The sequence below is a fragment of the Eumetopias jubatus genome, unplaced genomic scaffold (assembly GCF_037043125.1).
Source record: "Eumetopias jubatus isolate StellerSeaLion01/CBP00866 unplaced genomic scaffold, mEumJub1_p1.0 scaffold_16, whole genome shotgun sequence".
Taxonomy (NCBI): domain Eukaryota; kingdom Metazoa; phylum Chordata; class Mammalia; order Carnivora; family Otariidae; genus Eumetopias; species Eumetopias jubatus.
The window spans coordinates 26,469,757-26,486,123 of NW_028274822.1; the positions used below are offsets into that span (position 1 = coordinate 26,469,757).

At 35.6% G+C, this 16,367-nt stretch overlaps 1 protein-coding gene across 5 annotated transcripts in view; it reads left to right on the forward strand.

Annotated features, from left to right (window-relative positions):
- SMAD2 (SMAD family member 2) overlaps positions 1 to 16,367 on the forward strand; it is an 82,902-nt gene that overhangs the window by 51,069 nt on the left and 15,466 nt on the right. For 4 of the 5 annotated variants that reach the window (XM_028098179.2, XM_028098175.2, XM_028098178.2 and 1 more), the window contains 5 exons: positions 1,284 to 1,373; positions 2,419 to 2,612; positions 3,461 to 3,595; positions 6,378 to 6,452; positions 15,296 to 15,349. In XM_028098179.2, coding sequence (XP_027953980.1) covers positions 1,284 to 1,373; positions 2,419 to 2,612; positions 3,461 to 3,595; positions 6,378 to 6,452; positions 15,296 to 15,349 — 548 coding nt within the window. The remainder of the gene's footprint in view (positions 1 to 1,283; positions 1,374 to 2,418; positions 2,613 to 3,460; positions 3,596 to 6,377; positions 6,453 to 15,295; positions 15,350 to 16,367) is intronic. The other variant, XM_028098180.2, reaches the window with a different exon arrangement.

Here is a 16,367-nt window from a genome sequence, read left to right on the forward strand (position 1 = left end):
GTTTGGGAAATGAAAGATTTCTACAGCCTAGGAAGCAAGAGAATCTGTAAAATACCTTAAGAGGATGCTGGGTAGTGTCTGCAAATGCATTTGTAAAAACTGTCCAGTATGGCTGCTGTAGCCCCCAGGGCATGGCATGAAATGTGTCTGTAGCCCGGTGGCTCTGTGGTGGCCCAGCAGCCCCTTCGAGGTGTGTTGCCAAGGCCACAGGAAGACAGCACCTGCCACCAGTGTCCTCTGAAATGTTGAGTCAGTTAGTTCATTAGCAACATGTACATCTGGATTTAATCAGTTGTTTGATTTTATTTCCAAAAATTGTTTTGAAATGGTTGTTCTTCTTTGAAATTTTGATGATTTTGTAAGATGTGAGAAATGGAGTTTGAGTTTGTTTCAGAAATTACCTTTTGACTGTAATTGTAAAAAGCGCAACTTATGACCTGAGACCTGTTGAGAGGCAAAAGGTCCAATCCAGACTGCCTTTGAAGCCCTTCTCCCACAGTGAGAAGTGACTGTGACATAAAGCCATTGCAGGGAAGTAGGGAGAATTTTCTCAGGGCTGCCCATGGTCTGGAATGAGATGTGGAAGAAAAAGCTTGAGGTCTTCCTGGTCTGTGTCCTTCAGGTGTATTGAGTTTTGAAAAACTAGATATAGGTGATTTTTCATATTCATATCATCTTTTAAGAATTTGGTGCTTTCAAATATCTTTAGTCCTCACAGTAATTTCTTAAAGCTTTTAAGGTGGTATGCTATGTTTGAATGACTTCAGAATGTACTTCCTTCTCCTGTGTAGTGTTAGTAAAACTGAATAGATAAGTTTCTCAAACAAATAATGTGAAAATCTTAACTGTGGATATGTGTCTAACTTAAGTGAAATTTTTCCTGTATTGAAAAGACCAGTTGACATCCATTTTTAAAAAAAAACTAGATTATAAAATGAAGCACTCTTAGTAAGGCCAAAGGCACAGGTATTAGTCTTTTGTCGTGAGTAGAGGAAATTGGAAAGGGCATTATAGGTATGATTTCATGAAGCTAGAGAGCATTGGTGTTCACATTTTTAAAACATAATCATAACTTATCTGGAGTCACATGTTCCATTTTATTGGCTTCCTTCATATGGAAAATATAGAAACCAGCAGTAAAAGCCCATGAAAAAGTGAAGCGATATATATATTTTCTGGGTGAAGGAAGTATTCTGTACATTTTCCATGTTTTACATCATGGTATTTTGAATAACCATGCTTCCATGTTCACATCAATTTTTTGTTTTTCAATTTATGCACAGCACTTGCTCTGAAATTTGGGGACTGAGTACACCAAATACGATAGATCAGTGGGATACAACAGGCCTTTACAGCTTCTCTGAACAAACCAGGTGAATATTCTGCCCTCTATGGAATCCTAGCAATCTTGGGGCGGGGGGCTGTTTTGGAAGACCTGTTATGGGTTGCTCAGTATCATTTTGCCTAGGATGTTTCCTTAATGTAAATAAGGCATGGCATTTAAAATACCTGCTTGCCGGTATTAACGATATATTAAATGTGTCAGCTGATGTTTTGATCGATGAAATTTTAGTTTTGAATCTTCTTTAAATTACTGCATCCCCTAAAAAATAGGAACTTTGATAACTATATTCTCATGTGAGTTTGAGATTAGATTTTAATCTGTTGGCCTAATTTTCAAGTAGATCTATAACCAGTTTTTGCTAAATTTCTTGCTGTCATCTAAATCTCATCTTCTTTATACTAATAAATAACATAGTTATCTACCAAACCCCTTATACACAGTTAACACTAGGCTAACCCATTTTATGTTCTCTTTTTTTTTTTTTTTAAATCACCTTATTCTCTTTTGGAGCATATTGGTATTTGTCCATTTCATCTCATTGTATTTCATCACCATCTGCATTACTGTGTGAGCTATAGAACTACACCTTGGTACTCAAAGCAGTCACAGCTGGGTAATGAGCTACATTAGTTTGAGTAAGTTACTTTACATCATTGTTGGTACTTACCATTCGTCACACTAGTTCCTTTTTTTGATAATTCAGTCACCTACAGTATTAATGCCCTCCAAAGCATCCCTAAATAAAAGTTTGATTTACTCAAGATAGAAGTTGGCAGAAAGTTTTTCAAGTATACTATATGATCCTTTTTTAAAAATCAGTTTCTTCCCAAGTGGTTAGCCACTCATCGACATCCGAGTCATTTATGTAGCGTATTTATGAGAAACATCTGCTAGTGCTGCTGCTTACTTTTATAGCAGCTCCATTAAATAGTGCATTTTTCTTCCTTGTATTCACTGAAACTAACTGTCTGTCATTCTTTTCTTTATGCTCTTATTGTATTAATTTAGCCCAGTCGACTGTGCCTATTTTGTTTTTAAAGTTCCCACTTTTCTTTCCCCTTGCTTCTCAACAGGTCTCTGGATGGCCGTCTACAAGTATCTCATCGAAAAGGACTGCCACACGTGATATATTGCCGATTGTGGCGCTGGCCTGACCTTCACAGTCACCATGAGCTCAAAGCAATCGAAAACTGCGAATATGCTTTTAATCTTAAAAAGGATGAAGTATGTGTAAACCCTTACCACTACCAGAGAGTTGAGACACCAGGTAGAAAAACTGGGGCTTTTTTTCCTTGTTTTAAATTTAATGCTTGACCTTAAGTATATTAGGTACTCATAGGCAGTTGCCCCTGGGAAACTTTGGTGTAAAATTCTAATAAATTACCTAAAATACAGTGTATTGTTTGCTAGTAATTAAAAGTACTTTTTAAGTGTTTTAAATAGGGAAAAATAAACCCTTAGAGGGTCAGATATGTCAGTTTCTTGGGAGAGCATACTATTTGACCTCAGAGTTACATATCTAGGAAATTCTAATCCCCAGATGCCCCGTCTGCTTGGAACTAAACTGATAGACCTCTTTACCTGTCTGCTGCCTGAGCTGTGTTCAGTCGTTCTGTTCTTTGAGCATCTTTTTGAAGTACTTTAATGGTATTGATTGCATCTAAGCAGACTAGTGAAGTTCATGGCAAGACTTTTAGTTTACTTAGCTGTGTACTTGAAACTTTTAAAGAGAATATAGATATATTTTTAGAAATGGCCTAAATCTGACTTCACAGCTCTTCCTGCACCTTTTGGGTGCAGGGGGGATTTATGAACTCTTATGGTAATAATAATAATATTACCAGAATGACCTTGTTCGTCAAAGTACAGGCTAAATTGGTACTTGGAAATTTAGATTCTGGACTACATGGCAAGTTAGAACTAATCAGATTTGTCTATTTCTCAGTAGCTAGTATAATGCCAAAGTGGTGAACCCTAAATTTTAAAAATTAAGCAGGTTACTTTCTTCTTTTCGTATGTGTGTGAAGTTTTTCGACGAAGGTCTGGTCTGTCCCCCTCCCCCGGTGCCCATCCCTGCTTCCTTGCTGCTGACCTGGACCTCTCTGTCTCTTCCAGTTCTGCCTCCAGTACTAGTGCCGCGGCATACTGAGATCCTGACAGAACTGCCTCCTCTGGACGATTATACCCACTCCATTCCAGAAAACACTAATTTCCCAGCGGGAATCGAGCCACAGAGTAATTACATCCCAGGTATGTTTGCCTTCCGAATCTCCTGGAAACTGGGACAGATACAAAGTTGGTTCCTCAACATTCACGTATTCGTAAATTGTGGTTTGACTTTTTAAAAAAGGCTTCTGGATTTTGAATAGAAAAGTCTACTTTGTGGGTTGATGATTTTGTGGCACGTATAAGCCTCGTTGTACTTTAAACGCTTTTGTCTGGAGAAAAGTTTTACTTTATATTTCATTTTCTTTTGCAGTGGCTTTAATCAAAGTACTGTGAGAAGCAGAAAAGAAAAGATCTTGCTAAGTTTGTCTTAGTTGTTGAAGCTGAGGGAGGCAGAATGTAAGCACAATAAGAGGTACAGGAAAAAAGTATTCCTGAAACGAGTGTCACTGAAAATCGACCCAATAATCATTTTCATAGATAGTTTGATAATGTTTGAGAGAAATGTAACATTTCCATAGGAGATATAATTCCTAAGATGTAGCAGCACTGCTCTACTGAAAATCAGAAATCCTCTAATTTAGTTTTTTCATCTGGGCCTCAGTTACCTCTGCTGAAAAATGAATGAATTTAACCACATGGTTCTCAAATTACTATACTATACTATTACTATGGCTCTATGCTAATAATATTCCATGATGCAGTTTTAGTTTTCACTATTGGTTTTTAGAAGAACAACTAATATTTTCTTACTTTGTGTTTCCCTTTTTTGTTTTTGGGTTTTTTCCTAGTAGAAACTAAAGATACAATACTAGGATGAGGATTGAGCTATACATTGGATATTTTAGTGCCTCAGTTTTGTTCTTCTTTTGTAATATTTCTGCACCCCACTCTTTTTTTTTTAATATGACGAACTATATAAGGAACTTAGTTTCAAGTACATTTAAAAAAGATTTCGTTAATGTGTCTCATGGATGTAACGCTTGTTTATTGAAGACAATTTTAAAAGCATAAGGAAAAGAAGGATTTTTTAAAATAGCTAATTCTAAAGGTAGAAAGTGTTTCCTGATTGTTTTAATGTGCATCTTTTTAACTATTATGTTATTCCGAAAGAGGGTTTAAGACTTTTTTTACGTTGATAGGAAACAAACTTTTTGAGAAGTTAGGAGGGAAGGGTGTAGAGTGGGTGGGGTATGAAGACTAATGGGGTGGGGGGCGGGACTGAAACAGGCCCTTGCTCCGGGGAGAAGCCTTAGCCAGAGGTAGTTATGTGCGTGTGGCGTGGGGGGTGCACTTTCAGTCATTGATGCAGGAATTTGTATTATTCAACAATACCAGGAAACCAAGGTGTCAGCACACAGTCTTGTAAGACACCTCCCCAGTAATTATTTGGAGGGGTGTTAATCAAAGTGGCTACTGGCTTTTACTTGTGGAGATGTTTGGGTTTATTTTCCTTTCTTTATTTGTTTAGATTTGGTTTATTTTACAAAGTACAAAATCAAAAGTGGGTCACACCTATTTGCTTTTCCGGACAATGGGGCTTTACCCAGCGCCAGCTGACAGTGCAGACCAAGGGTTCATTTTTCTGTTCCACTTCAAAAGAAATTTTAGTATTTTTTCCAAAATGCTTAATAGCTTTATTATTTTACAGATAATAACGGAGAAAAGTAAAACAGGATAAAGTATTTAAAAGTTAGGTAGTTCTTCCTGTTTAGACCTTTGAGACATGAGTGGTTAAACTGACAAAACGTCCCCCTGTTTAATTTTGTTAGCTTTAACCTTTAAGATGGTACATATTGATACATATTAATCTTGTTTTTGTGTTCTTTATTGTTTGCGTCTAGGAAGGTATTTATTTTATTCCTAGAATTTCATCAGTAACAATTTTGGGGTACTGACACTGCATGAAGCGTTCTCTACTTAGGTTCAGATTTGCGTTTAGCTTATTGAAGGGAGAGTGTGAAGGGTTCAGCGAATGAGCCCTTTCACCCACATTTCTCCCTCTCCCTTTTGGTAATTACATTATCTTGAACTGCTTCAAACTGCCCAGCCATGAAAATGCTAAACTGTTGATAATCACTTAAACTTATTTTTCTTCCTTGAAATTCTAACTGGTAAAATTATATACATGTATTTATTTTACATGAAGCTTATTCAGCTGTTCAGATGCCTCTTGAATATAAACATTTTGTTCATTAAGCATGTTGGAAATGACACATTAGAGTATTTTTTTCAGGGAGTATTTTGCCTCAGGTTTGTGCAGTAGTCTGTGTTTGAATTTAAATTTCTGCTTCAAACACTCAGGGTAGAAATCCCTGGAGAAATGTACTTTTTAGGTGGAATTCAAACTAGACCTGTCCTGAAACATATTACCATATTTTGCCCCGTAGAACCTAGGGTAAGCCCGTATTACTTTGTAATCCAAAATCTCATGTGTGTTGTGTGTTCTTTAATCATCTCCTAGATGTACCCATCCATGATGGCCATTAGTTTAAAAAAAGAAAAAAGTAGGTACTAATGTCTTTGAAGCATACTGATTCAGAACTGAGGCATCTTGGAAGTTCTATTTTTGGCTCTTGCCCCAGAAAATATACATATGGGAATGAGCCAGATATGTAAATAATAGCTAAGAAAATATGCCTAGAGAGCTTGATTATATTACAAGTAGGCTTTAAGGATTCACCTGTAAGATTTGGATCAGAACCTGGATCATAAGTCCTCAGTACCAAATACTACGTTTTATAATAATGTTATATAATCATATTTATTATTCAGAGTGATTCTTTGGTTATCTTTGGTAGCTAGGAGAAAAGTGGTGAGATTGATTCAGTTGCAACTGTGCTTGATTTGTTCTAAATTTTTATAGAAACGCCACCTCCTGGATATATCAGTGAGGATGGAGAAACAAGTGATCAACAGTTGAACCAAAGTATGGATACAGGTAAAACTTACTTTTCAAAATTCCTCAGTAATGACATAGACATTTTTGCCCTCTTTAAAACCCCACAAGTATTATTTGTGAGTCTTCAATGTGGAGAAGTTGGGACATATATCATAAAAAGAACCTTCTATATTGACGTAATTATATTTGAACCATCCAAAGGAGGGCCCTGTTGTCAATGAAAAAGTTACACATGCTACTCTGCAGAATAATTTATAATTTTCTCTCATTAGATTAAATGTAAGTTTGAGAGCACTCAAGTAGTTTTCTGTTTAAGTATTGTGTGCTTCTGTTCAAAGTTTTAGTTACCCGAGGAATAAATAAATGTCTTTGTGATGAAAAACCATAATGAGCCCAATAACAGATTTTCTGAGAAATTTGGAGGTGGGGGACGAGGATCAGATTTCCAGTGCTCCTTTAGCTTAATAGTGACTTCTGAATGGTAGTAGATTGTTTACACAAAATACCTTGTACCTGACCTAATTCAATTAATTTCTAACTTTTAGCTATCCACTCGAGACACAGTGGAAAAAAAGTTTTAGCATGTAATAAATATTACACATGTCAAAGATTTAAAACAGTTATTATCTAATAAAATGTATACTCCACCAGAACTAATTAGGTTACCAGTGAAGTAGCTGTGGTGTCATTGTAACTGTCTGGTTTGCTCTGTTCCACGCTGTCTGTAATATTAAGGTTTGGATACTTTAATATCACAGCCTGTCAAATTACACCATCAGCTTTTCTACACAGTTTATACTAAAGCATTCTGTAGTTATGATAATCTAAGTTATTTTTAAATGAATTAACATTGGCGGGGGGGGGATTGGGGACTGGCTTTTACAATAATTCTGTTGTTTAAATCTTTCCATTATTAGACTCCCAGATTAAGAAGCTTCTGCTGTAGCTAATCATACTTGTAACTGTTCAGAGTAGTAAATAACCAATAAATGTAGGTAATCTAATGATGACTGGAAATAAAACATGTACATCTTAATGCAGATGTCTTATTGCAAATGATATTTGGCTTTCTAAATATATCTTCCTAATACACCCGTATATGCCAAAGATCGGTATTCCTGAACCAACCATGTTCCTTTCTTGATGGACCACTGCCACTGTGACATTCAAAAGTGAATGCCAAGAAAAGATCCTCAACATCATTAGCCATCAGGGAAATAAATGCAAATCAAAACCACAGTGCCCACTTCACTTGGGTACTTGGGCATTTCACACCCATTACAGTGGCTGTGATCAGAAAAGGACAGTGGAAGCGTTTGGTGAGGATGTGGGCAAGTTGGAGTCTTCATGTGTTGCTGTTGGGAATGCAAAACGGTTGGGTTGCTTTGGAAAAGTTTATTGTTCCTTAAAAAGTTAAATATAGAATAACAGTATGACCCAGCAGTTTCACTCCTAGGTATATACCCAAGAAAATTGAAAAGACGTCTCAGTGTTTGGGGGCTTGCTTTGAACCTAACCTAATATTTCTAATTCTGTTACTTTTTCAAAATGATACATATATATTATTTCTTACAATGATAATGTGCATATTTGATTCATGAGATGCTAAAAGTTGGTTTAACTACCAGTCTTCTACCTGCTGTCCGTTCCTCTCTCGGTGCCATGGCAAGAAAGTTCTAACTGATGTAGGACCCCAATTTAGAACAAAATGGAACTCTCTTTAAACTCTGGTTTTTTAGAATTGTGGGGATTTTCTAGATACTTCATGGATTTCTAACTGAATTCTATTACAGTCCAAAATATACTGTGCATGATGTGAGTCTTTGGAAATTTGCTAAAAATTATTTTATGCCACAACATGTCTTATTTGTGTTGAGAAGAGTTCCACGTGTAATTGAAAAGAATGTCTGTTCTGCACTTGCTGAGTTCTCTACATCACTTAAGGCATGTTTGATGGTGGTGTTTAGTTTGCTTCATGTATTTTGAATCTCTGTCTTTAACTGGCACAGATTTAGAATGATTATGTCCTTCTGATTAATTGACCCTTGTTGTAAAATGTGTCTCCTGTTCACATCACCATATCTTATTTATTTCAGTGGTTGTATGGTATAGCTTTCATCCTTATACTTTCAGTCTGTCTGTATCTTTATATGTAAAATGTGTTCCTTCTGGACAGCATTGCATGTCTTTATCAATCTCTTTTAATTGGAATATTTAGTCTGTTTTTATGTAGTGTCTTTATTGATATCATTGGGTTTGGGTTACCATTTTACTGTTTCTTTTCTATTTGTCCCATCTGGTTTTTGTTCCTCTGTTCTTAATTTTCCTGAATTCTTTCAGATTAATCAAATATATTTATGTTTGAATCCATTGTATTTACTCTCTTGACTTTTTAACAGTACCACTTAGTAGTGTTCTCTCAGTGAGTGTTCTCATGATTACAATGTATATCCCAATTTCATCATCGACTGCTTAGGTTGTTAAGTTGTAATATTTTTACAACCTCGTGGGCAGTGTAAGAATTTTATAACACTAATTCCATCTACCTGCCTCTGTTTGTGCTGCCCTTGTCATTTGTCTTACTTATCTGTGTGTATAAACCCCAGAGTATCTTATTTTTGCTTTAGACTTTGAAGTTTAGTTTTTTTAATTTTTAAAGGATTAAAAAGTAACTTTTTGTATTGACCTGCATATTTACCATTTCTGCCCTTTCTTCCATTCCTCTAGACATGTGTCCAGTTGTTTTGGCCCTACTTGTTGAAGAGACGTTCCTTTCTCCATTGATTTACCTTGGCTCCTTTGTCTATATGTGGCTCTAACTTTTGGTCTGCTGTTAAGCCAGTTCAGTGAATTCATGTCAGATTATCTATTTTTTAATTTTACAATTTCCATTTTAAAGTCTTTATCTGGTAATTCCAGTACCTGCTTCATATGTAGTCTGCTTCTGTTGACTTTTGTCTTTTCATTAAGGGTCAGTTTTTCCTACTACTTTGCACGTCTCGTGTTTGTTTTTTTAATTGTATGCTGGGTATTACGTCTAAAATAATACTAGAGAGTAACATAGATAATACTCTCCCCTGGAAAGCCTTCCCCTTTTAATCTGATCTCTTCCACATGATTAGGAGTTGAGTTGGATGGGTGATGATTTGATGTTTTAATTAGTGTTAGATCACCACAGGCTTGAAGGTAGGGGTAGCCTCTACCTCGGCAGGTTTTTAGATACAAGTATGGCAAGACTGCAGGATCTCTCGCTGCTTTCCAGCCTTTCCCCAAACTTCCTGTGCTACCCTGTACTCAGCTAGAATTGGCTAACTCAGGTTAGAATTGGCTGATGAAGAGGAGGACTATGCCCATGCTTGGGCGGCTTCTCAGATTCCATTTGCCTGCGCTTGGCCATTAGAATATTAGTTGGTTTTTCCTTTGACCAGCCCAGTCCTGTGTGTCTGTGTCCAGACTTGGCAGGTGCTCTCAGTGATGAAGATGGTCCCCACTCTCTGCTTCCATAGGAAGACTTCATCCCCCTCTGCAAACTGGCTCACTTTGACTTAAATAGATCTACAGCTTTTTGGTAACTCTAAAGAAAAATAAAATTATTTTAGTGTTTCCAATATTTTCTTATGGTTATTTTGGGAGCCAGCGTTTTTCTCAGTCTTCTACGTTCTAATTATAAGGGGAACCCTGTAGAAGTTATTAATAAAAGCAAAAGAAAAGTACCTTTATTCTTATAAACAGAATTCATGCTCACTGAAATTTTGAAAATGCGTAGCACATAATAAAGAAACATGAGGAAAATGTATATTTTTTGAGCTGGAATTGACATATTACATATAATATCTTTTTTTCTTTTTTCTTTTTTTGCTTTATCTAATATTTCTACCATTCTATGTCAAATAAAAGAGAGTATTTTACAGATGAAATTATGCTGCAATATTTTGAATTCTATACCAAGTGGATGTTTATTATAAAAAATTAAAGTTAGGTAAAACAAAAAAGTATAAGCATTACATGTAATTTCCTTCATCTAGTAATAATTATACTCTTAATTTTAAAAGGGTCAGTGTTTATAAAAACTAAAAATAAAAACACAACACTGCAGTGGACATCATAGAAAAAGAGCTAAAAAGTGACAGAAATTTGCACCTAGGATGTGAGATTCTGGACACCCTATTCCTGACTACTGCAGTAGACTTCCTCTGGCTGGTTTCTGGATGCTTTTGAGATACATTGCTGAGGTGTAGGACTTGCTTGGTGATTAGGTAGGGCAAGGTTGAAGGAGTACCCCAGCATGATTCCCAGTTTTCTGAAAGGTCTGTGAAAGCGATGGGTCTGTACTCAGTAAATTAGGTTTTTTAAAGCTTGCTTTTTAAGCCTTTTTGGTCTAAGAACAAAATAGTAGATAATTTCAGTTCTTTAGGATTTTCTCTGTAATAGGAAAGCAAAGGAATGAATTTAAGACCTCTAAGTCCTTTTGTATATGCCTTTTGAAAGAATAATTCTCTTTTTATTGTTTCACTCGTGTGCTATTTTTATGGTTGGCTAATTTACTCAAACTTATTAATATATTTTTAGCCATTAATTTTGCTTAGGAAATTCATACTAATTTTAAAATTTCTCCAAAAAATTATAAAATTAAATGCTGAACATGTAATTCATCTCATACTAAATGAATTCCATTTGAGCAAACACTTAAAAGTAAAAAATGAAACCCTATAATTTTTAGTACATGACAATGAGGAATTTTTAAAATAAACTAAGAAATTGTAAAGTATAAGACCATCAGAGAAAATATTGACAAATTTGAATAAATAAAATTTAAAATGTTACCCCAACACACCTATTGGAATGGCCAGAATCCAAACACTGGCAATGCCAAATGCTTATGAGGATGTAGAGCAACAGGAACTCTCATTCATTGCTGGTGGGGATGCAAAATGGTACAGCTCCTCTGGAAGACACATTGGCAGCTTCTTACCAAACTAAACATACTCTTACCGTATGATCCAGCAGTCATGCTCATAGTGTTTACCCAAATGAGTTGAAGATGTATGGACACACAGAAGCGTGCACATGGATGTGTATAGCAGCTTTATTCATAATTGCCAAAACTTGGAAGCACTCAGTAGGTGAGTGGATAAATAAACAGTGGTACTTCCAGAGAATGGAATATTATTCAGCATTAGAAAGAAATGAGCTACCAAGTAATGAAAGACATGGAGGAACCTTAAATGTATATTGCAAGTGAAAGAAGCTAGTCTGTAAAGGCTACATACTTTATGATTCCAACTATATGATGTTCTGGAAAAGGGAAAACTATAGACACAATAAAAAGATCTGTGATACCCAGGGGTCAGAGGGGAGGAAGAGATAAATAGGGAGAGCACAGGGAATTTTTAGGGTAGTGAAACTATTTTGTATAATACTACATGGTGAATAGGTATTATTATATGTTTGTCAAAACCCATAGAATGTACAACACTAAGAATGAACCCTCATGTAAACTATGGGCTTTGGGTGATAACGATGTGTCGATGTCAGTTCCGTGATAACAACAAATGAACCATTGTGCTAAGTACTCATTGCAGGGGAGATTATACATGTATGTTTACATGGCTATATGAGAGTTCTTAGTAATTTTTGCTCACTTTTGCTGTGAACCTAAAACTGCTCTAAAAAGTAATGTCTGATTTAAAAATTTAATGTCACCTTGAAAGCTATATCAAAAGAAACCAAAAACTTGGGGAAATACTTGCTAACGAATGACCAGTCTAATTGATTTCAAAATTTAAAACCACTTACAAATTAAGAAAAATAATAAATAGAAAAATGGACAAAAAGTATATGAATGTACTATTTACAACAAAAATAAAAATTAAAAAATATAGAGTAGTCTCTTTCACCCTATCCATCAAATAGGCAAATGTCAAAAGGTAGTGACATGGTGTGAAGAAACACTAGCTCATAAATTGTTGGTGGGACTAAACATTTTGGGGAGGTACTTTGGCAGTTACAAAAATTTAATACACATTCCTTTTGGCCTAAAGTTTCCTCATTGAAAAATGTATCCTGGAATGCCTGGGTGGCTCAGTCAGTTAAGCTCTGCCTTTGGCTCATCAGGGTCCTGGGATCAAGTCCTGCGTCGGGCTCCTTGCTCAGTGGGGAACCTGCTTCTCTCTCTGCCTGCTGCTCCCCCTGCTTATACAAGCTCTCTCTCTCTGTGACAAATTTTTAAAATAATAAAAAAAAAAAAGAAAAATGTATTCTACAACTATATGCAAATTTGTATACAAAAATACACAAGGATTCCTCTAGATGTTTTAGCTGCCAATACTACTAGTAACCACTGCCTAAATACTAGGGTATTTATTACTTCTCATAACTGGAAGTTGCAGACTTAAGTAGCAGCATGACTGTATGAGTAACTAATAGGTTAATTATCAATTAATTTGCCTCTTTGCAAAAAAAGTTTCTAATGAATTGTTAGTTTAACTTTTTTAAAATTTTATGTATGATTATAATGAACCATTCTAAATCTGTAATTCTAACTGGTCACTTCTGATAAGTGATAAGTATTTAGTAGAGGAATCAATAGTTAAGAGATATGAATAATTGGGCAGTTTCCTCCATTTCTCACAGTAGCTTTGTTTATTTTATGTCAGCTTCAGGAAATGGTGAGTTTTAGTTCATTGTTCTAAATATATTTTGACCTTTCTTAGTTGGACCTGTTGTGACTTGCCAACAGATTTTTCAAACTGAGGAACAAAAAAAGAACTTAATTTTCTTATGGAAGATTGTTCTGATTATTACCTGTTCTGTAGTTTTGATTCATCTGTTTATCTGGGGGTTGCCATTCCACCTGTGTCACCTGCTATTTTATGCTGTGGTTGTTGTGGGGTGGGGGTAGCGGTGGGAGTCTGACCTGTCTTAGTCTACAGCCACACCATTGCTGTGATATTTGAAGTATGCATGCTTTTTTACATAACTTTCCGAAGATATGTAGAAAAGATGATCAGAAAACAGTGTATTCCGTAATTACATTAATTAACAACATTTGCTACAAATGTGTTTTAAAATTTAATTACATGGAATTGAGTGAAGTAGTCTCTGAATAATTCTGTTTTTTCTCTGTGTTTGTGGTGGTTCTTTTTTCTTATTTTATGCATTTCTGCCCCCTCCCATTGTTTTCTTGATTAGGTTTAACCTGTTTACCCAAAACTGGAAGAAATGGATAATTTTCCAAGAAATATAATTTACCAAAACTGACTCCAGAAAATACCTTAACAGTGAACTTTCATAGAAGAAGTAGAGCAATATCCTAGGGTAAACCCTAGAAAATTATTCACTGCAAACAATTTTGCACAGGAATTCTACCAAACTATTAAAAAATGTTTTATTACAGTGCTGAACTGTTACAGAACATAAAAAAGACATAAAGGTTCTAGATTGTCTTCTTGAGGCAGTGTAACATTGCACTTACAGTGTAAATCTGTAGACCAGTATTTCTGAGATTTTTTTTTTTTTAAGGTTTTATTTATTTGAGAAGAGAGAGCATGAGCAAGGGGAGGGGCAGAGGGAGAAGCAGACTCTCTCCTGAGCAGGGAGCCCGATGCCGGTCTTGATCCCAGGATCCTGGGATCATGACCTGGGCCAAAGGCAGATGCTTAACCCACTGAGCTGCCCAGGCACCCCTGTTTGAGATTATTGATGCAAAAACGCTAAAAAAGGAATTTTATCTCTCATCCCCAAATCCGCGTCATACTTAATGGGACAATACTAGAAGTATCTCCTTAAAGTTAAGAGTAAGTCAAGAATATCCAGCTGTCATGACCTTTTATCAAAGTGTGACACCCCAAAATGATTGATAAAGTACATGAAAAGTTTTTTTAATTCTGCTTAATCAAAATTACGAAGAGTCATAAGAAAGATGACCAAATATTTTCAACCCATAACATAAAAGGACTAATAGCCCGAGTACATAAAGAGCCTTCTAGAAATCAGTGAGAAGAGTGATCCACATCACTACAGAAGCATGAGCCAAGAGACTATTCACACAAAGGAACTGCAATATAAAGAAGTATAAAGCTGCTTGCTCCATGTCATTTATAAGTGAAATACAAATTAAAACTATACTTGTGAAACCATGTTTTCACCGATCAGTGCTAACATATGAGCTAACACCATTCATCCTGGTAACACCAGTTGCTACTGGGACTGTAAACTGGTACAACCCCTATAGATGACAGTTTGGGCAAAATCTATCAAAATCACGGTTGTATAGCCCTTGGACCTGGCGGTTTCTCTGTTAAGAGAATGATATGATTGAAAGTATGCAAAATATACAAGATTAGTCAGTGCAGTCTTGGTTCATAAAGCAGAAGATTGAAAATAGTATCTATCAGTATAGGATCATAATACACCATAATTTAAGCTTATGTGGCTAATACATAGAGGGAGAGAGAAATAAGGACACATCAGCATTCCTGAATCAGTAAGTAGAATAAAAGCAAAGTTCAGAACTGTTACTATTTGTATATAAAAAGCAAGGTGGGGGGGTACAGAAAAATATATTTGCTTGTGTGATTCATAGACTATTTCTGGAAGAGTACACAAAGAACTGGCAACATTGGATGCCTTTGGGAAGGGGAACTGGGTGGCTAGAAACCAGGACTGTTTATATTCTTTTGTACCTTGTATATACTGAAACCTTCAAAATTAAATTCCCATATAGCACTTGCATATTTTGAATTCTTAGGATGTAACTTACGTGTATTATTTGTGATCATTAATTACAACCAGATGTATCCTCATTTTATTCATTTATTATTTGGTCAGAAGTTCTGGAAATACTTGCACATCTATTATAAGATTGAATCCTTTTGTTTCAGGATCTCCAGCAGAACTATCTCCTACTACTCTTTCCCCCGTTAATCATAGTTTGGGTAAGTTGCAAATACTTTCCCCCCGCCGCTTTACACTATGTGAGTAAATTACATGTCTTCTCTGATAATTACTTTTCATATATATGAGAAGTGGATCCCAATGAATAATCAAATGATTGTTCAAATTTGTGCTTTTTAAAAATGGTAATTTGCCTTAATACTGCTAAAACTGTTTTCTATTGGCACAGATGAGCATACAAACCTAATCTTTCTATTCATGGAAATCATATTCTTCATGGAAAGTGTTATGACCTATTATGGCTAGATTTATATGGGTATGTTTATTTTAGGATGTATTTTGTAATAGCAGTTATTAATACGAGGTGTATATCTATATATATGTATATGTATGTGTACACACATGTGTACAGGGTATGGGAGGGGGTGTGTGTGTGTTTGTGTGTACATTGTGTAGTTAATTCTTGTCCTTCAGTTTACCTCAGTATTTCACAATGTCTCTTCAGTTTCTGCACACATTAGGAAAAATTTTCATATTTTTCATGATATTCCTTATGTATTTTTTTTAAAGATTTTATTTATTTATTGGAGAGAGAGCACAGGAGGGGCAGGGGGAGAAGCAGACTCCCCACTGAGAAGGCAGATGCTTAACCAACGGAGCCACCCAGGCACCCCTCCTTGTGTCTTTTAATCAAAATTATAGAAGTTAAACTCATGTGGCCCTAGTTTTCCCATTAAATATGTAAATTCTTTTGATTCCATATTCTGTTTTTCACTTGCATGGTTTTTGTGTTTTATTACTTTCTGTTCCTTGTGTATGCATGGGTTTTTTATTTTTGTAACTAGGGTAACTCACGGAGAATCTCCTGTTAAAATAACAATGTCAAAAATATGTCGTGTTTTATATCCTATTATTATGATAGAATTTTTCTTCTATCTTTTGGCTTTTAACTCAGTCCTTGCTCCAGCTTTATTCCACTTCATCCTACCCCAAAATTAGTTTTATTATGCAAGTTGATGTACTTTGCCTGCGATGGTTTTATATTTGAACATGAACTTG